General features: G+C 45.3%; 1 protein-coding gene across 1 annotated transcript; it reads right to left on the bottom strand.

Annotated features, from left to right (window-relative positions):
• Positions 1–13,792: 13,792 nt before the first annotated feature.
• Positions 13,793–25,273, bottom strand: lamtor5 (late endosomal/lysosomal adaptor, MAPK and MTOR activator 5). The gene is made up of 4 exons (XM_060845037.1): positions 25,168–25,273; positions 24,357–24,418; positions 23,495–23,612; positions 13,793–14,065 (listed from the first exon to the last, which is right to left on the bottom strand). Exons 1-4 carry the CDS (start codon positions 25,209–25,211, stop codon positions 14,005–14,007), a joined length of 285 nt encoding a protein of 94 aa, XP_060701020.1. The 5' UTR covers positions 25,212–25,273; the 3' UTR covers positions 13,793–14,004.
• Between the last annotated feature and the right edge of the window lie 569 nt (positions 25,274–25,842).

The following is a 25,842-nucleotide window of genomic DNA, read 5'->3' on the forward strand; positions in this document are numbered from 1 at the left end:
TCTGGTCAGTGATAATCCCCAAGATATTGGTAGTGAGGGATTCAGTGATGGTAACAACATTGAAAGTCACTGGGTGGGTGGTTTGATTGTCACTCATGGAAATGGTCACTACCTAGCGTTTGGGTGGCATGAGTGTCACTCCCCACTTGTTGGTCCTTTTGTAAGCAATAACAGAATGAAAGATTAGAGAAAAGTCAGGAATGTGGAATTGAAGATCATTAGATCAGCTGCAATCTCACTGAATGGCCCTGAGCAGATTTGACGGGCTGAATGGTCTACTTCTGCTCTTATGCCTTATAGTTTTATATTTATCCCACCTTGGTACGGTCACATGACATGATTTCAGAGTCACATGCTCTGGAGCAGCAATGGCTGTTGTGGAGCTTGGGTTGATGTCTGAGGCTTTAAGATGTTCCCTTCTGGAGCGTGTGTCCTACAGTCTGTGACTGAGGCCTGGCTGCCGTCCTGTGAGAGCCTGGGGGTGGGTAGAGGCTGGAGTTCATTCTACCCATCTTTTCTTTAACTGCCCCGTGAAGGCAATGGGGAAGGGGTCTTTGAAAGGATGGTGGGGGGTGGGGGATGACAGGGTAATACGCTGAACCCCTTTCATCCCAGTTTCCACAATCGAAGGCCCCGCTCTCCCCACTCGACTCAACAACCAATGGTGCGACCCCTACCCACAGCTGAACAACTCTCGGTTCCCTGCATATTTTCACTCAGCTTATCCCAAAGTCTGAGCCAGGAAAATGGGGTGACACTGGAGAATATCTGGGGTGCACTGCTGAACGGATTTCCTGCATCATACAGGTCAAAGCATGTCCTGTCTATCCCAATAGAAAAGACAAGGTAATGGCCAAGTGGTATTATTGCTAGATTACTCATCCAGAAACTCAGGTAATGTTCTAGGGACCCAGGTTTGAGGCTGCTATGTCAAATCTGAGTTCGATAAAATATAACTGGAATTAAGAATCTACTGATGTTCATGAAACCATTCTCGGTTGTCAGTGAAATAACTCCACAGCACCTGGTATCCCATCACCAAGTCACTGGTTATTTGTACATGAAGCCTCCTTCAGACTCAGTAACCAGAACATCAGAATATCCTTTACTCCTGTTTTTATCTGTCAGCCAGGGCTCCCTAAAGGGACCAGATTAATGGCCCCAATCAGGGAAATCATATTCTATGAGATCACCTGGCTGACCTCGTTACACTCACTACAGTGAGAAAACTCATCAGAGTCACTAGTCTCCTTCAGAGAAGGAAATCTGCCATGTTCACCTGGTCTGGCCTCCATGTGACTCCAGACCCACAGCAAGGCGGTTGGCTCTCAGTTGCTGTCTGAAATGGCTGAGCAAGCCAATCGCTACATAGTCTCAAAGAAATGAAACCGAATGGATCACCCGGCAGTGACCCAGGCACCAGAATGACAACGGCAGAAACAGCCCTGTCCACCCTGCAATGTTCTCCTCACTAACACCTGGGGGCTAGTGCCAACATTGGGAGACCTCTCTCACAGACTATCAAGCAACAGCCTAACACAGAACCATACCTTACAGGCAATGTCCCAGGCACCCCACCACCATCCCTGGATATGTCTGTCCCACCAGCAGGACAGACCCAGCAGAGGTAGCGCACAGTGGGATACAGACAGGAGGGAGGTGCCCTGGGAGTCCTCAACATTGGCTGTGGACCCCATGAAGTCTCATGGCATTGGGTTAAACATCAGTAAGGAAACCTCCTGCTGATTACTACGTACCATCCTCTATGTTGAACAACACTTTGAGGAAGCACTGAGGGTGGTAAGGGTGAGAAATGTACTCTGGTTAGGGCATGTCAAGCTGGTCAGTAGTGATCCCACAACCAACCAATCAGATCTAAACTCTGCAGTCCTGCCATATCCAACTGTGAATGGTGGTGGAAAATTAAACAACTGACTGGAGGAGGAAGCTCCACAAATATCCCCAACCTCAATGATGGAGGAGCTCAGCACATCAGGGCAAAGGATAAGGCTGAAGATTTCTCAGCAATCTTCAAGCAGTAGTGTTGAGTGGATTCTCAATCTCCTCCAGCGGTCCCCAGCACCACGGGCACCAGTCTTCAGCCAATTAGATTCACTCCACGTGATATCAGGAAATGGAGGTGCTGGATACTGCAAAGGTGATGGACCCTGGCAACATTCCACTACAAGGTGACCCCCATATCCACAGAATCGTTTCCTGTGGTGTCAGTTACCCGCGGTTTACTGTGGCCGGAATATATTATGGAGAATCTTCCAGAATCAGGGGCCGGGAAGGTAAATTTCCCGTTTCAACAAATGGGTTTGTTCCTATCTGCAGTTTTGGGTTTCCGTGTAGGTTTAGGAACACATCAGCCACTGACTCGGGGCAGGGGGAGCTACTGTACTTTCAAACCTGCTGCTCTCCCCGCTGAGCCGTTCCAGTGCAGTTACAACTCAGACACCTACCTGGGAATGTGGAAAATTATCCCGGTAAATCCTATATGGTGTAAGCAAGACAAATCCAACCTGGACAAATCCTATTCTGCTGGGGACCTGAAGAGCGGGCTGTGCTGGATCATGTACCTGGTGCTTCTGAAGTAGATTAAAAAGGATCCATTTTGTCTTTTGTACTGAAGTAAATAGGTCTGGTGCTGAATCCCTGGCACCTGTACTGAGATAAAACAAAAAACAAGTTGCGTACAGAAGAGAATGAAACCTGGCTCTATCCCAATTCAGCAGCACCAGGCATACCTTCAGAAAAAAAGACCCAGAAACCATTCACCCCTCTAGTCTATTCCACTATTAAATCAGATTGTGGTTAATTTGTGATCTAACTGACTCCTAACACTGTAATCCCTGTGCTGAACAGAAATCTCAGCAAAATCTCAGAAAGAGAGATCCTGACCGGCTGCCCCCATCCACCCAGCTAGGAAATTACAAGATCAGTCTAACCAGTGTGTATGTCCTCATGAACAATTAAACAGGCTATTCAGCCCCTTAAACCTGCTACACCAGAAATCCATGTGGAACCCGTTCTGAATTCTATGTCACATCATCACTGTCCCCTACTTTGAATGTAACAATAATACTGGGCATTTCCACGTGGGTTAAAGGCCACATTTACACTTTTTTTTATTGGTTAGATTCTGTACAATGTGGAAAAAGGCCCTTCTGCCCAACACTGACCCTCTGAAGAGTAACCCACCCAGACCCATTCCCCTACATTTACCCCTTCACCTAACACCATGGGCAATGTAGCATGGCCAATTCATCTAACCTGCACATCCTAGGACTGTGGGAGGAAACCGGAGCACCCGGAGGAAATCCATGCAGACATGCAGAGAAGTTCAAACTCTGCACAGATTGGAATCGAACCTGGGTCCCTGGTGATGTGAGGCACCAGTGCTAACCACTGAGCCAGCCCACTTGATCCTCAATACAAACTCTGACAAATCTCTGGCTCCATTCCCCTCCTCATGGCCCCAGGTTTGTTGGAAGCTGTGCAGGAAGTTGCTCCCTGCCCTTCCCTCTCAGTCTTATTAGCTCCAACAATGCAAGTCAAGCAGGAAATACATTCAGATCCATAAACAGGAGAAGGAATAGGACACTATCATCCTTACACTCGGGTACACAGGCAACAGCAACACATTATCACTCTGTCGGCCTTGTCTCATATCTGGAAGTTACTAAAAGGCCAATAGTTACAATTTAACTGAAGTTCAATGGATTAGAGCATAAATGCACTGTGTGGGGTCTGAACAATCCATATTTGGATCCTCCTCTGTATGGAGTCAGCTGATCTGCAGTTTCAGGGCCGCGATGAGGAAAATCAGCCCTCCCGCTAACATTGACCGTTCTCAGGCCTGCTTAATGCTCCAGTAAAGCCCAACACAGACTGATGATCTGATTGAATCAAGGAACAGATTGCAGAGGATGAATCATCTGCTGGTCTTATTTTCTGAAGAGCTGGAATTGAGAAAGGGTTAAGGTTTATCTGTGCATATTTGTTTTTTATTTTATCTCCATATAGGTCCCTTCGGTTCACACACAAACTGGATGAACTGTGGAATTTCTAGAGAAACTTAGTGGGTCTGGCAGCATCTGTTGAGAGAAAATAAAACCAACGTTTCCTATCCAGTGAGCCTGAACAGTTAGTGGCATGGCTAGTAGCCCTGAACCCTAGATGGCCTTCAGAGGGTGATGGTGTGCTGCCTAAACCTGAGAGGCTCTTGATGCCATTTCAGAGGGCAGACTGAAGTACGTCTGGAGTCACATAAGAGGCCAGAGAAGATAAGGACGGCAGGTTTCCCTCGTGAAAGACATTAGAGAACCAGGTGTGTTCCTACTGTACTTTCATGGTCACAATCACGGACTCTAGTTTATGATTTTTCCATATTTATCTAATTTATTCAATTAAAACTCCTCTGTCTTCATTTGATTTTGAACTCATATCTGTGGATAATTAGTCGATTAAGTCCACTTTGTTAATCAGAAGCGAAAGTGTGATTATTGACAGCAATCTGTTTCACTGCAATGAAGAGAAGTTCCAACCCCCCAGACACGGAGACAGAAGGAGTGTGCAGTCTTAGATCACCTACACATTTTGATCCTCTGCTAATTATGCTGCTCCTACTAACAGATCACTGGGATCTGATTTAGGATTCTTTCAGCTTTGGGGAGCTAAGAACAGCCTTTTGAAAGCATCAGAACAAGGAATTTCAAAATGAAGAAAGCAGAAACAAGCCAGCTGATAACAGGCAGCCTGTGCCATTTCGAACTCGGTGTTGGAATCGAATGGGAACAGATCAGGACATTGATTCAGATTAAATTAGTCCAGGTCTCCAATGAGGTTCTTACACATACAGACCGAGTTAAAGTTATTAACTAGACTTTCTAAGTAACTTGTTAACTGTGCCTATCATTTGTTTCACCAGTTCTCAGCATTTTTGAGGTATTTGCATTTCAACCTAAGCATTTTGAATTCCAATGTTGTTGCAAATTCTTTTGATTCTGGGCAATGCTTGCAGTCCTATAACAGTTGTATTCAAACCAAGTTTCTGACATCTTTAGAAATGGATGCATCACTTAATGAGTTAATCTCCAGTGATGTTAAGTAATCAATCAACAGAAAGATAATGCTATCATTATAGATGAGATGATTTGACAAAGCTATTCAGAGGGTGTGTCCACACTCGAATTGAATATAATGCTCATCAAACATGAACCATACTTCACATTTTGAGACTGAATCAGTCCTCAGGTGAAATTACTGATCAGTGTTGTTACCCTTTCTAAAAGCAGTAATAGTGGAAAATTGAATCAAACGTTTTTTTCTCCAAGTATGGCGTAGAGTATATACACTCGGCAAGTTCTGGCTGGAAACACAAGCAGTTCCCTTCCTGTTAGAATAAATCTCTTGGCCTAAATGAACTTCATGCACTCTGTATCTCCTGTGGCGTGCTTTAGATCAGCAAATGTCTTCTTTGAAACTGAGACCATCAGAAGAACCAAATTTGCTAATAGTTTATTTCAGGACCATGCAAAGTGCCTTTCTGAGCCCCCCACAGAAAATCACTGAAATATTGTTCAATTCATTGACAGGATGTGTGCATTTATTGCCATTAAATGACAAGTGGTGATGGTTAGCTTCTCTCATGATGGAGCTGGTAATTGCCCAGCACTTGTATGGTATGAACATAGTCACTTCTCAGCCCAAGCCTGCAAGTTCTCCAGATCTTGCTGTACATGGAGACGGACTGCTGCAGTATCTGAGTCACAAATGGTGTTGAATGTTAAACGTCTGACAGCCAGTGATAAAAGACAAAACCCTGAGTCTTTAGGTTGTAATGAGAACATGAACAAGTGACCCTGGTCAAACCTAAACTGCACTTGAGTCATGGAGATGTACAGCAAGGAAACAGACCCCTTGGTCCAACTTGTCCATGCTGACCAAGATATCCTAAGCTAACCTAGCCCCGTTTGCCAGCACATGGCCCATATCCCTCCAAACCCTTTCTATTCATGTCCCCATCCAGATGCCTTTTAAATGTTGTAATTGTACCAGCCTCCACCACTTCGTCTGGCAGCTCATTCCATACACACACCACCCTCTGCGTGAAAAAGTTGCCCCTTTTATATCTTTCCCCCTCACCCTAAACCTATGCCCCTCTAGTTCTGGATTCTCCAACACCAGGGAGAAGACCTTGTCTATTTACCCTATCCATGCCCCTCATGACCATCTCTAGGTACCCCTCAGCCTCCAACGCTCCAGGGAAAACAGCCCCAGCCTATTCGGCCTCTCTCTATAGCTGAAATTCTCCAACATCCTTGTGAATCTTTTCTGAACCCTTCCAAGTTTCACAACATCCTTCCTGTAGCAGGGAAATCAGAATTGCACACAGTATTCTAAAAGTGGCTTCACCAGTGCAGCTGCAACATGACCTGTCAACTCTGATATGTCTCTCCGGTAGGCCAAGAGGTGACTGTCACTGTCCACTGGGGCTGAGGAATGACAGCCTGGGCCAGGATTTTGTCGTAGGGGCCCTCAAAGCCTAGCATAATGGGGTGACGTGATACACAAGTCAAAGTGAAATGGTGTGTCCAATCGTCATCCCATTTTAGATTTAGCCACAAAGTGAAACATGACAAGTATAAACATCCTAACCCACACCCAGAGTCAATAGTTGCTTTTTACTCCCCTTTTGATGAAATTCTAACCAAATACCTTGTTTGAAAGGGGTGCCATTAATCACTGCAACAAGAATGAAAGAAAACTCCAACAGAAACGCATAAGACAATAAGATAAAGCAGCAGATACAGATCTAATGGCCCATCCAGTCTGCTCCACCATTCAATCCTGGCCAATATTTTTTTAGATTAGATTCCTACAGTGTGGAAACAGGCCCTTCAGCCCAAGCAGTCTACACTGACCCTCCAAAGAGTAATCCAACCAGACCCACTTCCCTCTGACTAATGCACCTAACACTATGGGCAATTTAGCATGGCCAATTCACCTGACCTGCACATCTTTGGATTGTGGGAGGAAACCGCAGCACCCGAAAGAAAGTAGGTCTGGGTGGGTTACTCTTCAGAGGGTCAGTGTGGACTTGTTGGGCCGAAGGATCTGTTTCCACACTGTAGGGAATCTAATCATCTAATCTAATCTAATCTATATGTACCATGACAACTGAATCTTTCCCCTCCCATTCTAAGTTCCTCTGCAGCCCAGATAAGAGATCCTGAATCCGGGCACTGGGTAGGCAACACAGCCTTCGGGAGTCTTGATCCCAGCCACAGAGAACAGCGTCTATTCCCCGACTGTACTAGCCCCAGTTACAACTATATTTCTCTTTTCTGAACCTACCCCCCAACCCTCTGCCCCTCCCCCCACCTTGAATGGCCCCCTGTCCCATGGTGCTATGGTCAGTTTGCTCTTCCTCCCCACCCCCTTCCACACAGGCATCAAGAATCACAAACCTTTTAGACAAGCTCAAGTTTATCATACAAAATTAAAATTAAAATAACTTCCCCACTGCTGGACATGCTCTCTATCCTCACAGCACCCACAGTTATGAACAGACTCACCTCCTACCCCTTTGAATAACTAAACAAATTCACTGACTGGCAGCTTCTGAATGTTGAAAAGAACGTTGGAGGTAGACAATGTGCCTACACTGGTCAGGGAGGACTCACACGTGTGGGTAGACAAACCATGTTCCCTCTCCAGGACACGGATTTGGTCACAGAACAGGGGCCAGTGGTTAAATCTAATAGCCTGGCCACCATGAGCAGGACTGGCACCCGGCTAACAAGGGACTCCTCTGATCTGTCCTTCCCCTTATGCACTGGGTAGTTGAAGTGCAGCCAAACATTGAGAATCCACCCCTTCACATAGTGAAAGGTCTGCTGCTTTTGAAGCAGTTATAACTTGGCAGAGGGTGCTTGCTGGGACAGTTGGCCAAATGGTGTGTTGATATGAAGGACAGTCACTCTCGCCCAACATTGGAATTCAGATAATATCCATGTTTGAGGCTATAATCAGGACAGGAGCAAATGACCCTGATCAAACTTAAATTGATCTGAACAGTGGTTTGATGCCTAGGTCAAAGTTGAATGTTGTGTCCAATTTTATTTTGTTGTTATTTACTGAGACAGGGTGGTTTACTTAGCCATTCCACGGTCCAACTGTATTGGGGAATGACTGGAGTCAGAAAGGCCAAAACAGTTGGAGACGATGGGTTTCCTTGCCCAACAACATGAGTGAATGAACTATATCTTTCACTGAATTTAAATTTTTACCAAAAATCAAATTCTCAAACTACCATAGTGGTATTTGAACTTCTATTCTCTGGATTATGAGCCGAGTAATGAGACAATGCTAATAGTACATTAACTGGTCATCGAAGCCATCATCTGGTACATTAAGTCTCCATTTAGATCGACCTCAGGAGGGAGATTGCGAGTTGAGTGGAGTCAGGAATGTGCTGGTAATCAGTCATTCGGTGTAGAGAGAGAGAGAGAGGGAGAGAGAGGGAGAGAGAGGGAGAGAGAGGGAGAGAGAGGGAGAGAGAGGGAGAGAGAGGGAGAGAGAGGGAGAGAGAGGGAGAGAGAGGGAGAGAGAGAGGGAGAGAGAGGGAGAGAGAGAGAGGGAGAGAGAGGGAGAGAGAGGGAGAGAGAGGGAGAGAGAGGGAGGGAGAGAGAGGGAGGGAGAGGGAGGGAGAGAGAGGGAGAGAGAGGGAGAGAGAGGGAGAGAGAAAAGACTACGAGATTTAGAGAGCACAGCTGTTCAAAATGTAGAGAGAGAGAGAGGAAAGACTGTGATATTTAGAGACCAGAGTTGTGCAGCAAAGAGTCGGAGTGGAAATGAGTACCATTCTATCCAAGCAATTCACTCGAGCAAGCTTTCCGATTAAATGTCGCAGGTCATGAAACAATCCCAGGGAACCAGTTTGAACAAAGTACACTCTGAGCTGTTATCTACTCAGTCATGGATTTGTGTGCTTGCATCTAGAAGAGAGATTTAAAGTCAAGGAGAGATAACTTGGTCAAAGAGGCATTATCCGGGTGGGTCTTAAAGGAGGAGCTGCAGAGATCTTGAGAAATCCAGGAGACATTCTGCCATCATAGTGAGTGGGGTGAGGGGCGGTGGGGGGGGGGGGGGGTTGAAAAGGCTGGAAGTAGAGAAATAAACATGTCTCCTAAACCGGGAATCAATTATGAGGATAGGAAGAGAAAGTTACAAAGAAAGAAACAGAAGGCAGCTTTAAATTCTGATGCATTGCTGCACTAGGAGCAAACATAGGTTAGCAAGCAGAAAGGTGATAGGTAACCCCTGTTCAGATCCTGATTGTCGGGCATAAATACATTACTTGTATCTAGATTTATTCAGGTCACAAATGTGGAGATTTCACATGACTTGCACTCAGATTGAGAGCAGATACATTGACCTGTCACTTCCATAGGGACCGGTAGATTTGTACAGCAGGTAAAGGAGTTTCAGTATGCATTCTCTCTATTCCAATCCTAAAGGCCAATGATGGAAATATTCCAGAATAGGTTGAATGAGTGGTTACAGTAGTGTTGATGTTAGTGAGAGGGTGGAATGTTGGCAAGGAGACAATTCTCTTGGAATCATAATGGGAAACACAATCTTCCGCTGCAGCCCTAGTGATGGTCCATACCGTAATATTCCAGTCAGTTCCGTAGACTGTACTGAGGTTTGAATCATATGTACAGAGGAGGCCCTTCAGCCCATCAAGTCTGTGCCACCAAAACTACACTAAATCTACACTAATCCCACTTTCCAGCAGTTGGCTCATAGTCCTAAATGTAATGACATTGCAAGTGCTCATGCACAAACCTTTTAAAGGCTGAGAGACTCACCTAAACTTCTGGGCAGTGCATTCCAGATCCCCACCATGCTCTGGGTTAAATTTTTCTTCAATTCTTCTTTAAACCTCCCACCTTTCCCCTTAGAAGTGTAATCCCACATTATTAATCCTACAACTGAAAACAGAAATGTCGTGGCTATTTTTATTTGTCTTGTACTCATCTTGTTGATCCAGGTCTCAGGGACAACAACAAAGGGAGCAATTGACACTGCACAAGGCCAGGGCGCTGATTACTTGAAGAGTTGTCATGTTGAATGTACCAGGGGAAATAATGTCCCCAATTCTCGTCTAATTCAGAAATGGTGAAAAAGCATTTTGTAGCATTGTACAGTTTTTAACAGTAGAGAAACACCCGTTAATGAGATCTGCAAGAGCTGGGTATGTTCCTTCTGTTTGCAGAAGTCAGCATTTGGATTGACACAGAATCTACCAAGTGAGCGAAACACATTGCAATCCTGATGAATAATCTTAAATTGTTCATGAAATCTTAAATTGGTTGTTGGTGCAATTATGGACAAACTTGGGAATGCTCTGCCGGTGTTACCCTATTTTAGAATTAATATAGAGTCATATAGCATGAAATCAAACCCTTTGGTCCAATCAGTACACACCAAACATAATCCCAAACTATACTAGCTCCACATGCCTTCTCCTGGCCCATATCCTTCCAAACATTTCCTATTCATGTATCTATCCAAATGTCTTTTAATCATTGTAATTGTACCCGTATCCATGACTTCTTCAGCAAATTCATTCCATATGCGAATCACCCTGTCTAAAGAAAGTTGGCCCTCATGATTTTTTAAAATCTCTCTCCTCTCATCTTAAAAATGTGCCTCAGTCATGAAATCCCCCATCTGAGGGAAAAGACAACTACCACGAACTCTATATTACTCATTATTTTATACTTGATTTTATAAACTTCTATCAGGTGGCCTTTGAATCTCCTACACTCCGGTGAAAAACATCCCAGCCCATCCAGCCTTTCTTTATAACTCAAACCTCCCACACCCAGCAACATCCTGGTCAATCTCTTCTGAACCTTCTCCAATTTGATAATACCCTTCCTATAACTGGGCGACCAGAATAGGACACATTACTCCAGAAGAGACCTCACAAATGTCCTTTACAATCTGAACATGGCTTTCCAACTCCTATAATCAAACTACTGAGCAATGAAGGCAAACGTGCCAAACGCCTTTTTAACCACCTGTCTATACATGATGCAAACTTCAAAGTATTATGTACCTGCACCCTTAGGTCCCTCTATTCTCTAACTACTCAAGACACTAATATTAATTGTATAAAACCAACCTTTGTTTGTTGTATCAAAATGAATTCCATCTGCTATTTTTCAGCCCATTGACCCATTCCTTTGTAATCTTCGAAAACCTTCTTCACTATCTATTATGCCACCAACTTGGTGTCACTCGCAAACTTACTAACCCATATCTTCCACATTCTCATCCAAATCATTTACATAAATGACAAAAGAGGATTCAGAACCAATCCCTGTGGAACACTGCTGGTCACAGGCCTCCAGTCTGAAAAGCATTGCTGCCTCTTGCCATTACTCCAATGAATCCAATTGGCAAGCTCATCCTGAATCCCAACTGACCTCACTTTACTGGTTAGACTACCATGTGGAATCTTGTCAAAGGCTTTACTAAAGCCCAAGTAAATGCTCTGCCCTCATCAATTTTTTCGGTAACTTCTTTGAAAAACCTTAATCATGATGTTAGAAATTACGTTCTGGGCTTTGGAAGGATGGATTGGTTGAGTACAATCAGCACACTGCACACCGCAAGCAGTCAAAGGCTGCGTTTCAACACTCGAGTGCGGTACTACAAAGCAACTATCCAAAAACAGAGTTCTGACCTGTGTACCATGTAGGGACACAGGATTGTATGTACAGATTAGCATAGATGGCAGAGTTTCGGAAAACAAGAGCACAAAGTAATTTTATAAAAATCTGCACCTTATGTGGAATTATAAATTTCAGGCTGAGGGAATGGGGAAATTGGAAAAAATAGTGTGATCCTGCTGCCCTCTAGTGCTGGAAATTTAAACCAACTGCAGTTTGAAACAACTTTATTGCAGCTTCACAGACTTGAATATTTAGAAAAGTTTATTTTTTTTATGAACAACCTTATTAACAGATTTACATTTCTATTCAGTGTCTATTTTGGAGTCTATGTCTAAAACATAACTGGAGCTCTATTCAGAAAATCCCAGACTTTCAACATTTTGTTTGTTTTTGTTGTAGTGTGGAGGAGCAAACAGAGACTGCAGTACTCTGAGGGTTGGCCACGAGGTCCCAGTGCTAGGGAGATAGAGAAGGGTGAAATGGAGTGGGGTGTGTGCGTGTGCGCGCGGGAGAAGAGGGGGGGCAGGAAGCTGTGCAGCTACCATTCCCCAAACGCGGACACTACGTTAGGTAGCTGCTGTGTCACCAACTCACTGTGTGAACAGCAAGAGCAAACAATCTCCAGTCATTCCGATAATGATGTGAGAGAGACTGAGGGGAAATGAGTTAGGGAGCAGTCAGTGAGCCTTTGTGGATTTGAACATGCAGCGAAGCAAAAGTCAAGTTTTCCTAACTCAGATGGTCAATGATTTATTTCATTCTGTTCAAATGCAAAACAATTACAATGTAATAATTTCTCATTCCATAACAGCAATACTTTGTAGTCATAAAACCAGAGAAATTCCTCAATATTAAATTAATAATAAGCAAGCCACCATTCTAGCCCTCATTTATGACACAGGTGTGGTGAGTTCAATCAGGAATTTATCAGTTGATAACCCCTCTCCAAACAAAAGAGGACCAAACCTCAGCACAACATCCTGGAGAATTTTTTTAAAAATTCTAACGATCACAAAAGAATTCTCCAACTGTAGCTTCTGAGAGTGGAATAGCCAAATCGAGCAATGGCCTAGATCTTACACACTGTGGATCAGAGACCACTGGTATGACTCAAGGTGTGTGTCAGGGTCCCCAGAAGTCCTAACTCCATGGAATTGCCACAGAAAGTTTGAACTTCTAAAAGATAATTGCTTTGCTGTCCAGGACGCTCAAAACAGGTTTCAGATGCTGAGGTAGAGACGAATAATTTGGACTATTTGGAATACAGTACTGACCTAGACTCTTCCCCAGGGAAATATCAGGCAGAAAGGTTTGAACTTGCCTCTGATCTGAACTAACCCCTCAATCCTCACCAGACTTCTCTACAAGACCCAACCACCTCGACCGAGCTGCTGCTCCATTACTCACATTAGCCTGTTACCAGTTTACCTACATTCACACTGAGCGTTTAAACCTACCTTCCAGCCCAGTTACTGGGAGAATGCAGGTCACTGGCACAGAGTGAAATGTTCATTGGAAAACCTGAGCAAATGCAATGGGCTGAATGGTCTCTTTCCAGCCTGTCACAATTCTGATTCTGGAAAGTAGGTCCCAGTAAAAGGTGATAAACAGATTCTCCTGTATTACAGGTCAGATGTTCGGCCTTTACAAATGTATCCATTTGTAAACACATTTCTGACTCACTAGCCTCAGAGGCAGCCGCTCTGTTGTTGACTGGACAATCTGCAGCTTTAACAGTTATGGATCATATCATAAACAAGAGAAGCCAAGCAACTCAAATAGCACCTTTCACTCTGAACCTACTGCTCAAATAATATCTGGGATTTTCCTGTTTTGTCTCTCAAAACCCACAGTTCTCCCCCCCTCCCCAACCATTTCACTCCCTAGTTCTTCCAGTAATCTAAAACTATTTCTAGTGGAATCTAAATACATTCAATTTTATTACAGCTATTTTGGATTAGGTAGAGACATTGGAATTGCAACAGGTGATATTCCCAGACGGAGATGGGGAGAAACTGAAAAGTCCACACGTTGAGCTAATTTGGTTTGTGTTTAATTTCAAATCAATTCACCATGAGGATGAGCAAAATATTTTAACTTTCTCACCCAGCTCCTAAAACAGCAGTAACCCAGAAACTCGTCATCGTCAGAAACTGGCTTTGGGAAGCTCAGAAGGTCTTGTCCGTGGACTCTGATGCTGATAAGTCGATATGTCTCATATGGCTACATTCCACCTCCCGAACGCTTGTTAAACTGTCATCTTATGTACAGCAATGGTAATGCTTCTATGCTTCTGAATCATGATATTCCTAGAGAGAAGGTTACATGCAGTAAGTAAAGAACTACAGTTGTTTTATAGTTATTTTAGAATTAGCCGTTATAAAAACCTTACCCCCACAATTAAAAATCTCACAACATCAGGTTATAGTCCAACAGGTTTATTTGTAAGAAGAGCTTTCAGAGCGCTGTTCCTTCATCAGGTAGTTGACATTCACCCCCATAAACTGCCTCAGGTTTCCAGTCATATCCCTCACCATTTGACCAGACAATCCATCACCAATCACTAGCCATGGTTTACCAGGTATCACACACACCAGAGAGACCTACCCTAGAGACCTGACCCCCCTCTCCAGGCTGACACTCCCAGTGTGGTATCAATAGAGTGCTGCTCACAAGTGGTCATGAGATTAGATCAGATTAGATTACTTACAGTGTGGAAACAGGCCCTTTGGCCCAACAAGTCCATATCGACGCGCTAAAGCGCAACCCACCCATACCCCTACATTTACCCCTTACTTAACACTATGGGCAATTTATCAATTCACCTGACCTGCACATCTTTGGACTATGGGAGGAAACCGGAGCACCCGGAGAAAACCCACGCAGACACGGGGAGAATGTGCAAACTCCACACAGTCAGTCGCCTGAGGCGGGAATTGAACCCAGGTCTCTGCCGCTGTGAGGCAGCAGTGCTAACCACTGTACCACCGTGCTGCCCAACATTAAGTGTAATGAGGGAGTATGTCACCCCTGGTGTCCTGGCCAATATTTATATTTTGATCAAAATCATAAACAGGTTATTGGGTTATTAAAAGAAAACACAGGACATAGAACAGTACAGCACAGTACAGGCCCTTCGGCCCTTAATGTTGTGCCAGCCTTTTATCCTACTCTAAGATCAGACTAACCAACATACCCTTCATTGTATTATAATCCACATGCTCATCCAAGAGTCGCTTATATGTCTCTAATGTATCTGAGTTAAAAATATGTTGCTGGAAAAGTGCAGGTCAGGCAGCATCCAAGGAGCAGGAGAATCGACATTTCGGGCATGAGCCCTTCTTCAGGAATCCTAATGTATCCCTAATGTATCTGACTCTATGACTGCCAGCAATGCATTTTACACACCCACCACTCTCTATGTCAAGAACCTACCTCTGATGTCTCCCCTAAACCTTCCTCCAATCACCTTAAAATGATGCACCCTCGTGATAGACATTTCTGTCATGGGAAAAAGTCTCTGACAATTCACTCCACGTCTCTCAACATCTTGTATATCTCGATTAAGTCATCTCTCAACCTTCTTCGATCCGATAAGAAAAGCCCTAGCTCATTCAACCTTTCTTCATAAGACATGCCCTCCAGTCCAAGCAGCACCCTGGACTGGATCCTCTGCATCCTCTCTAAAGCTTCCACATCCTTTCTATAATGAGGTGACCAGAACTGAACAATATTCCAAATATGGTTTAATCAGGATTGTACAGAGCTATAGCATAACCTCGCAGCTCTTAAACTCAATCCCCTCGCTAATGAAAGCCAATACACCATACGGCTTCTTAACAACCCTATCAACCTGGGTGGCAACTTTGAGGGATCTATGGACATGGACCCCAAAATTCTTCTGTTCCTCAACAGTACCAAGAATCCTGCCTTTAACCCTATATTCTGCATTCAAATTCGACTTTCCAAAGTGAATCACTTCGCATTTATCCACATTGAACTCCAACTGCCATTGAACAGCCCAGTCCTGCATCCTGTCAATGTCACACTATCCACAACTCCATTAACCTTCATGTCATTGGCACACTTACTAACCCATCCTTTCACTTCCTTTTCCTAGGAATTTATAAAGATCACAGATAGCAGAGGTCCCAGAACTGATCCCTGTGGAACACCACTGGTCACTGAGCTCCAGGCGGAATATTTTCCAGACTTCCATGGACCAGCCAATTCTGTATCCAGACAGACAGGTTTCCCAGTATCCCATGCCTCTTTACTTTCTGAATGCACCGATCATGGGGAATCTGATCAAACGCCTTGCTAAAATCCATGTACACCACATCCACTGCTCTATCTTCATCAATATGTTTTATCACATCCTCAAAGCATTCAATATGGTTTGTGAGGCATGACCTACCCCACACAAAGCCACGCTGACTATCTCTAATCAAGATATGATTTTCCAAGTAATCATAAAGCTTTTCACTGTGCCTCGGTACACGTGACAATAAATCAATTCAATCTCTCAGAAGCCTCTCCAATACTTTGCCCACCACTGACATAAGGCTGATTGGTCTGTCGTTCACAGGATTATCCCAATTGCCCTTTTGGAAAAAGGGAATAACATGTGCCACCCTCCAATCATCTGACATTACTCCAGTGGACAGTGAGGACACAAAGATCATCGCCAAAGGCGCAGCAATCTCTTTCCTCACTTCCTGTAGTAACCTTGGGTATATCCTGTCCGACCCTGGGGATTTATCTATCCTCATGTTTTTCAAACTTTTCAGTACATCCTCCTTCCTAACATCAACCTGCTCTAGCAGATCAGTCTGTTTCACGCTGTCCTCAGAACATCAAGGTGTCTCTCACCAGTGAATACTGAAGCAAAGGATTCACTGGAGTCGCCTACTTCCTGCGACTCCAGGCACAAGTTCCCTCCACTATCCCTGATCAGCCCTACCCTCACTCTGGCCATCCTCTTGTTCCTCACTCAAGTGTACAGCACCTTAGGGCTTTTCTTAATCCTATCCACTAAAGCTTTCTCATGTCCCCTTCCAGCTCTCCTAAATCTATTCTTCAGCTCCTTCCTGGCTACCTTGTAACCCTCTAAAGCCCTGTCTGATACTTGCTTCCTCAACCTTAAATAAGCTTCCTTTTTGTTCTTGACTGAATGTTCCACATCCCTGGTCACCCAAGGTTCCTTCACCCTACCATCCCTTCCTAGCCTCAGTGGGACAAACCTGTCCAGCACCAACATCAGATGCTTCTGAAACAACCTCCATATGTCTGTTGTGTATTTCCGAGAACATCTGTTCCCAATTTAGGTGCCCCAATTCCTGCCTCAGAGTATTGTAATTCTCACTGCCCTAATTAAATACTCTCCCATACAGTTTGCGCCTATCTCTCTCCAGAAGTATAGTAAAGATCACAGAGTTGTGATCACAATCACCAAAATGCTCTCCCACCAAGAAAGTTGACACATGGCATGGCTCATTGCCAAGCACCAAATCCAATATCACCTCCTGTCTAGTCACCTTATCTACATACTGCATCAGGAACCCTTCCTGGACACCTGACAAAACCTGCTCCAACCAAACTATTTAGAACATAAATCATTACAGCGCAGTACTGGCCCTTCGGCCCTTGATGTTGTGCTGACTGTGAAACCAATCTGAAGCCCATCTAACCTACACTATTCCATTCTCATCCATATGTCTATCCAATGACCAATTAAATGCCCTTAAAGTTGGCGAGTCTACTACTGTTGCAGACAGTGTGTTCCACACTCTTACTACTGAGGAAAGAAACTCCCTCTGACATCTGTCCTATATCTATCACTCCTCAATTTAAAGCTATGTCCCCTCGTGCTAGCCATCACCATCTGAGGAAAAAGGCTCTCCCTGTCCACCCTATCTAACCCTCTGATTATCTTGTATGTCTCAATTAAGTCACCTCTCCACTTTCTTCCCTCTAATGAAAACAGCCTCAAGTCCCTCAGTCTTTCCTCATAAGACCTTCCCTCCATACCAGGCAACATCCTGGTTAATCTCCTCTGAACCCTTTCCAAAGCTTCCACATCCTTCCTATAATGCGGTGACCAGAACTATATGCAATACTCAAATTATGGCCTTATCAGTGTCTTGTACAGCTGCAGCTGTAATGTTAAAAGATTGAATGGGGCTCTCTCTGGACATTAATGTAATATTAAAGGGTCAAACGGCACTGAGTGAACATTCTGGAATTGGTTGGGAGCACGATTCACGCAAAATTGCGGACTACTCTCACTCCACTTTGACAGTCACTTGCGTGGGGGGGAAGAGGGTGTGGTCAAAAGGGGTCACCTTGTTTGTACAGGCTTTAATAAACTTCAACTGTTTGCAGAGGTTGGTGTGTGTGAATTGCATCTCGTATATGAAACCTCGGGAAAAGAACCTAACACAACATGACCTCATGGTTCCGAAACTCAATCCTTCCACCAATAAAACCTAACACACCTTATGCCTTCTCGACAACCCGACCAACCTGGGTGGCAACTTTTAGGGATCTATATACCTGGACACCGATCTCTCTGCTCATCCACACTGCCAAGAGTCTCACCAGTAGCCCAGTACTCTGCATTCCTGTTGCTCCTTCCAAAACCTCACACTTTTCCACATTAAATCCATTTGCTACTTTTCAGCCCAACTCTGCAGCTTATCTATGTCCGTCTGTAATCCTCCTGCAGTATCCACAACTCCACCAACCTTAGTGCCATCCGTCAGTTCACTTACCAATCCTTCTACGCCCTCATCCAGGTCGTTTATAAAAATGACAAACAGCAGTGCCCCCAAAACAGATACTAGCGGCACACCACTGGTAACTGAACTGTAGGATGAATATTTCCCATCAACCACCACCCTCTGTCTTCTTTCAGCTAGCCAATTTCTGATCCAAACCGCTAAATCGCCCTCAATCCCAAAACTCCATATTTTCTGCAATAGCCTATGGTAGGGGACCTTATCAAATGCCTTACTGAAATCCATATACACCACATCAACCACTTTACCCTCATCTACCTGTTTGGTCACCATCTCAAAGAACTTGATTATCCCTAATCAACTTATTTCTTTCTCGATGATGATAAATCCTATCTCTTATAACCTTTTTCAACATTTTACCCACGACTGAAGTAAGACTCACTGGTCTATAGTTTCCAGGGTTGTCTCTACTCCCCTTCTTGAACAAGGGGACAACATTTGCTATCCTCCAGCCTTCTGGCACTATTCCTGTAGACAATGACAACATAAAGATCAAAACCAAAGGCTCGGCAATCTCCTCCTTGGCTTCCCAGAGAATCCTAGAATAAATCCCATCTGGTCGAAAGAGTCTTATCTATTTTTACACTTTCACAAATTGCGAACACCTCCGCTTTGTGAACCTCAATCCCATCTAGTCTAGTAGCCTGTATCTCAGTATTCCCTACGACAACATCGTCTTTTTCTAGTGTTAATACTGACAAAATATTCATTTACCGCTTCCCCCATCTCCTCAGATCCACGCACAACTTCCCACTACTATCCTCAATGGGCCTTAATCTTTCTCTAGTCATTCACTTACTCCTCATATGCCGAAAGAAAGCCTTCGGGTTTTCCTTGATCCTGTCACCAACGACTTCTCGTGTTCCCTCCTGGTTCTTCTTAACTGTTTCTTCAGGTCTTTCCTGGCTAATCTGAAACTCAAGCACCCTAACTGAGCCTTCACATCCCATCCTAACATAAGCCTTCTCCTTCCTCTTGACAAGAGATTCAACTTCCTCAGTAAACCACAGCTCTCACAGTCAACAACTTCCTCCCTGCCTGACAGTTACATACTTAGAGGACCGCAATCACTGTTCCTTGAATAAGCACCACATTTCAATTGCACCCATCCCCTACAGTTTCCTTCCCCATCTTAAATCTTGCCTAATTGCCAAATAGCCTTTCCCCCAGCTGTAACTCTTGCCCTGTGGTATATACCTTTCCCTTTCTATTGCTAAAGGAAACATAACTGAATTGTGGTCACTATCACCAAAGTGCTCACCTACATCCAAATCTAACACCTGGCCATGTTCATTACCCAGTACCAAATTCAATGTGGCCTCGCCCCTTGTTGGCCTGTCTGCATACTGTATCAGGAAACCCTCCTGCACACATTGAACAAAAACTGACCCATCTAAAGTACTTGAACTATAGTATCCCCAGTCAATATTTGGAAAGTTAAAGCCCCCATAATACCTACCCTATCACTCTTGCTCCTATCTAGAATCATCTTTGCTATCCTTTCCTCTACATCTCAAACTATTCAGAGGCCTATAGAAAACTCCCAACAGGTTGACCTATCCTTTCCTGTTTATAATCTCAGGCCATACTACTTCAGCAGAGAAGACCTCATAAATCCTTTCTACAATTGAAATACTGTCCTTGACTAACAATGCCACCACCATCCCCACCTTTTTACCATCTTCCCTGTTCTTACTGAAACATGTAAATCCCAGAACCTGCAACAGCCATTCCTGTCCCTGCTCTACCCATGTCTCTGAAATGGCCGCAACATCAAAATCCGAGGTGCCAACCCATGCTGCAAGTTCACCCACCTTATTCTGGATGCTCCTGGCATTGAAGTAGACACACTTCAAAACCAACGTCTTACTTGCCGGTGCCCTCATGCAACGGTGAATCCCTATTTTGGACTTCACTACGCTCAACCTCCTGTATACTTGAACTCCAATTTGGTTTCCCATCCCGTTGCTGAAGTAGTTTAAATCCACCTGGAGCGCACTAGTAAATTTCCCCCTCTGGGATATTTGTATCTCTCTGGTTCAGGTAAAGACCATCCTGCTTGTAGAGGTCCCACCTTCCCCAGAAAGAGCCCCAATTATCCAAGAATCCAAAACCTCCCTTTGAACTAAGTAGGTTCCAATTAATATTAGGGAGGTTAAAGTCACCCATGACAACAATCATGTTATTTTTGTACCTTTCCAATATCTGCCTAGCAATCTCCTGCCCCACAACCCTGTTGCTGTTGCTATTGGGGGGGTCCTGTAGAAAACTCCCAAGGAGGTGACTGCTCCTTTCCTGTGTCTGACTTCCATCCATACTGACTCTGTAGACAAACCCTCCTCGATGACCCCTCTCTTTCCATCTGTGATACTATCCCTGATTAGCAATGCCACTCCCCCACCTCTTTTACCTTCAACTACCAGCAACCCCGCCCCCCCAAAAAAACTCTCAACCCATTCCTTTTGAAAACTCTAAACCTTGGAACATCCAACAATGATTCCTGCGCCTGTGATACACAAGTCTCCATAGCTCTAAGTACTGACGCATGTTCTGAATTCGTCATCCTTATTCCTGATACTTTTTGCGTTAAAACAGACACACTTCAACCCATCACACTAACTGCATCCTTGCCTTATCAAGTGTCCATTCCTCCTCAGACTCTCTGCATGCTGTATCTGGCTGTTCACTACCTACTCCATTATCTGGTCCATAGTTCATGTTCCCACACCCCTGCCAATTTAGTTTAAACCCTCTCAAAGAGCTCTAGTAAACCTCCGGCCCAGGATATTGGTGCCCTTCCATTTCAGGTGTAATCTGTTCTTGGTGTACAGGTCCCATCTTCCCTAGAAGGCATCCCAATGATCCACATATCTGAAGGCTTCACTCCTACATCAGCCTTGCAGCCACCTATTCGTTTGCACTTGCTCTCACTTCCTAGCCTCACTAGCCCATGGCCCCAGTAGCAATCCTGAGATTACTATTCTACTCATCCTGCCTTCGAGCTTCCAACCTAACTCCCTATATTCTCTTTTCAGGTCCTCATCCCTTTTCCTAAATATGTCATTAGTATCGATGTGTACCACGCTTTCTGGCTGCCCTCCCTCCCCCTTAGGAATCCTGTAGACCTAACCCTGACAACCAGCAGGCAACATACCATCTGGAGTCTTGTTTGTGACCAGTTCATTCCTGTATATGAGGATCTAATTGGACTGAGTTTTCAGGACAAAAGGCTTGGCTCCTGTCATTATCACAGATCTGTTTGTTGGGATCTAGATGTGCACTAATTAGTTTTGGTGCTTTCTACAACAGTCACTACATTGTATTAGTGCTTCATTGGGACATCCATTGCACCTTCGAGCCAAAGATATAAAAGATACTAATGAAACAAGTTTGTATTTACTGTGTGTAACAGAATCACTCTTCCAATTCCACCCAAGTCAAGCGTCCACACTCCTGCTGGAACCTCACTACATTCCTATCAAACCTGCGATCAGTCCTCACTTGTCTTATCCTCAAAGTTCATTGTAAAACTTTCTAAACCACTTGGGGTGTCATTACACAAAAAGCATTTTAATACTTTTTGTCACATGACCAAGGAATGAGGGGAGGCCAATCAGCCCTTCGAGCCTGCTCCACCATTCAATAAGACCGTGGCTGATCTGATTTAAACATGCAGTAATCTTTCATCTCCTTGGCAATCAAAAATTTATGTCTGTCTTAAAAATATTTAAACATTCTGCACCCATTGCCTTGAGGAAGAGAATCCCAAAGACAGCCCTCAGAAAGAAGTGTTCTCTCATATGTCTAAAATGGACAAGCCTTTACTTTTCAATGATGAGTGTCCCACAAGAGGAAACGTTCCACATTTCCACATTCACCCAGTCAAATCCCCTCAGGACTTGACATGTTTCAATTAATTCACCTCTGACTCTCCTAAAATCCAGAGTATACAGACCCAGCCTGTCTAGCCTTTCCTTATAATGCAATTTGTTCATTAGTCCCATAAACATCCTCTGAAGTGCTTCCAATACATTAACATAAGTACAGGGACCAGTACAGAACATAATAATGCACACTGTGGTCAGTATAACCTCCATATTCTTGCATTTAATTCCCCTCGCAATAGTTACACTGTCGACTTTCCTGACTAGCTCTTGTTCCTGATGGTGCCATCCAAGCTTTTGTCCTGAAAGCTCAGTCCAATTAGATCCTCATATCCAGGAATGACAAGGCAGTGTCCAGATGCTGACTGCCATCCTCTCCAAAGGACAAACACTGCATCAACTACGTTTGGCATATTGCAGCTCAGTTCGGTCCAACTCAACTCCATTACCTTCTCACCTCTGCCCACTGACTCTACCCTCTGACTGCATGTTTTTTTTTGTCAACTCGGCTGCACTCCATCCAATGCTCAGCACCTAATCCTCCCAAATCAAACACCAACTGAAGCTCCCAAAGATGTCAACAAATCTCAGCCTCAAGGATCAAATGCTTACAGAAACCATTATCCTAGATTTTTTTGTGCCCAAAATGGGCAATGTTCCCAGGCCGGAACACAGCATTGGAAAGCGATCGTGAGGGGAGCAGGGAACAGACAAGCAGTCTGGAGGGATCCAGATTTCATCCACTACTCCAATGTAACATCAAGTGTCCAGATTTTCAGGATAATGACGTGGCCAAGGTTAGAGGGCAGGATCTGATCACAGACCTCCTGGGAAATACCAGGGAGGACACAAGAAACCAAGCACTGCTCCAGGCACATTGTATATACTCCCCCTGTGCTTGGTCAACCACAGCCTGTCTCCTGCTCTTTGGGCATGCTGACTACACGCAGCAAGAAAATAGGAGGAGTCTGTCTACCAGCTCTCCGAGGCTGCTCCATGTTCAATATTGCAGGCTTGCTCCAGGGTAACAAGAGCAAACAATTCAAATGCTCACCCACTGTCCGACTCCAGGCAAATCACTGGCACATCTGTTGGGTCAGTAGTCAATTTTGCTGCTTGCTGTGCAAGGACCGACACCACTCCAGCATGTTCATCAACCAGTGACCCACGACCTGGAGAACAGAACATCCTCTGTAAGACTGACCAAAACTGCAACTAAACCACACTGTGACCTATGACAGCAGGTGCATAACTGAGAGGGGCTGCGGGCTGTTTCTTGGGGAGTATGTATCAGCAAAGGCTGGATGGGGGGACTAACAGTTTGATTTATTCTTGGCATTTGATTAAAACTGATCCTGAGTGAACTTTAACTGAGTGATTTCTCTCAGCCAATTCTGATAACAGTTTGGAATGAATTGAATTCCTGCAGGAATGAAGTCACTAGACAGGGTCAGACTAGGTGGAGACACAAAGATACGTTGTTTATAGGGCCAATTGTTAACCTCCAAACAAGAGCAAAACTACCATGACCAAAAACCCTCCCCTTCCCCCCCCCCCACTGGAAAACTGTAACAATAAAGAGAAAACGTGCAGGTGATGACCATTCAGCCCATCAAATCTATGATCTTGGGCTTCCAATTCATTTTCCTATCAGCTCACTATTTCCTGTGATTCACCAAGAGAACAAATATCTGTCCATCTTAGTTTTAAACGTGGTCAACACTGGAGACTCCACAAGACCCCTGGAGTGTAGAAATCCAAGGATCCACGACCAGTCGACTGAAGACAGTTTTCCTCATCTCAGTCCGAAACAAGTGGCTCCTTATCCTGAGGCCTGAGCATTACAGGGGTCAGGGGTCAGTGGTGGGGGAACACTATAATCTCAACATCAGCGATGGCTCCAGCCCAATACTCACAGCCAAGATTCAGGCCTTGCTCATCAGCACAAAGCACCCCAATAATCGCTGGATTCTTCATCCTGTGGGCAGAAAGGAGAAAGATCCCATCATGAGCAGCAGCAGCAGAGGGCTGGTCAGGGTCACATGTTTTACACAGTGACAGGCTGTGATCAGGAACATAGGGCATGAGTGAGTTATCCAACAGCCAACACAGACCGAGGGGCAGAATGGCAGCACACGTGGGGTGGGGTGCTCTCTGTAGGTCACAAATTTCAAGCAGCCACTTCTCTCCCCCAGCCCCATGTTGATGCATCCTCTCAACCCCTCCCTCACATTCCAAGCACATTACACCTGCCCTCCCTGAACCACCCCCTCCTTAATACCCCCACCCACAACTCTGACCATCTCCCCTCACTCCCTTCCCTCCTCAAACACTGTACCCACCTTTACATTCCCCCCCCCACACATCCCCCCCTCCCCCCCTCCCTCACACATCCCCCCCTCCCTCACACATCCCCCCTCCCTCACACATCCCCCCCCTCCCCCCCTCCCTCACACACTCTCCCCCTCCCTCACACATCCCCCCTCCCTCACACATCCCCCCCCTCCCCCCCTCCCTCACACACTCTCCCCCTCCCTCACACATCCCCCCTCCCTCACACATCCCCCCCCTCCCTCACACATCCCCCCCTCCCTCACACATCCCCCCTCCCTCACACATCCTCCCCCACACATCCCCCCTCCCCCACCCCGGCTCTTCCCCCCCCCCCCCCTCAGTATTTCTGTACACTGGTTATTATTTGTTTATATTTAATGTTGTCTCTCTCACGTCTCTCGAAGCTGCGTATCTAAAGCCGACTCCATTCTCCTCATCCGGGAACCACCCGAGCATCACCCGGATGGAGCGTCACCACTGGGCGGAACCATAACGTTTGACCCCGCCCCCTGTGTGACACTTCTGCTTGAGCAGACCCCGCCTCCGACTCCGCCCCTTGTGCAGACTCCGCCCCCTGTGTGACACTTCTGCTTGAGCAGGCTCCGTGTACAGCCCCGCCCCTTGTGCAGACCCCGCCCCGACTCCGCCCCTTGTGCAGACTCCGCCCCTTGTGTAGACTCCGCCCCTTGTGCAGACTCCGCCCCCTGTTTGACACTGCTGCTTGAGCAGGCTCCGTGTACAGCCCCGCCCCTTGTACAGACCCCGCCCCTTGTACAGACCCCGCCCCTTGCACAGACCCCGCCCCTTGTGTGACTCCGCCCCTTGTACAGACCCCGCCCCTTGTACAGACCCCGCCCCTTGTACAGACCCTGCCCCTTGTGTGACTCCGCCCCTTGTACAGACCCCGCCCCTTGTACAGAACCCGCCCCTTGTACAGACCCCGCCCCTTGTACAGACCCTGCCCCTTGTGTGACTCCGCCCCTTGAATGCAAGGACAGGGACAAGTAGGACTCAAGGATCCCAGGAGCACAGGGATGCAGGATAATGAGAATGTAGGGATAGAGTAAC

The sequence above is a fragment of the Hemiscyllium ocellatum genome, chromosome 26 (assembly GCF_020745735.1).
Source record: "Hemiscyllium ocellatum isolate sHemOce1 chromosome 26, sHemOce1.pat.X.cur, whole genome shotgun sequence".
Lineage (NCBI taxonomy): Eukaryota > Metazoa > Chordata > Chondrichthyes > Orectolobiformes > Hemiscylliidae > Hemiscyllium > Hemiscyllium ocellatum.

What these genes read in the sequence shown, in the direction of transcription:
- lamtor5 (XM_060845037.1), bottom strand. Translation starts at nt 25,211, where the DNA reads ATGAGGAGAATGGAGTCGGCTTTAGATACGCAGCTTCGAGAGAC. An exon ending in GATACGCAGCTTCGAGAGAC is followed by an intron (nt 24,419 to 25,167) that starts GTGAGAGAGACA and finishes TTCTGCCCACAG; the next exon opens with GATGAAGAATCCAGCGATTA. An exon ending in TGCCTGGAGTCGGACAGTGG is followed by an intron (nt 14,066 to 23,494) that starts GTGAGCATTTGA and finishes CCTTCTCTCTAG; the next exon opens with GAATATCATGATTCAGAAGC.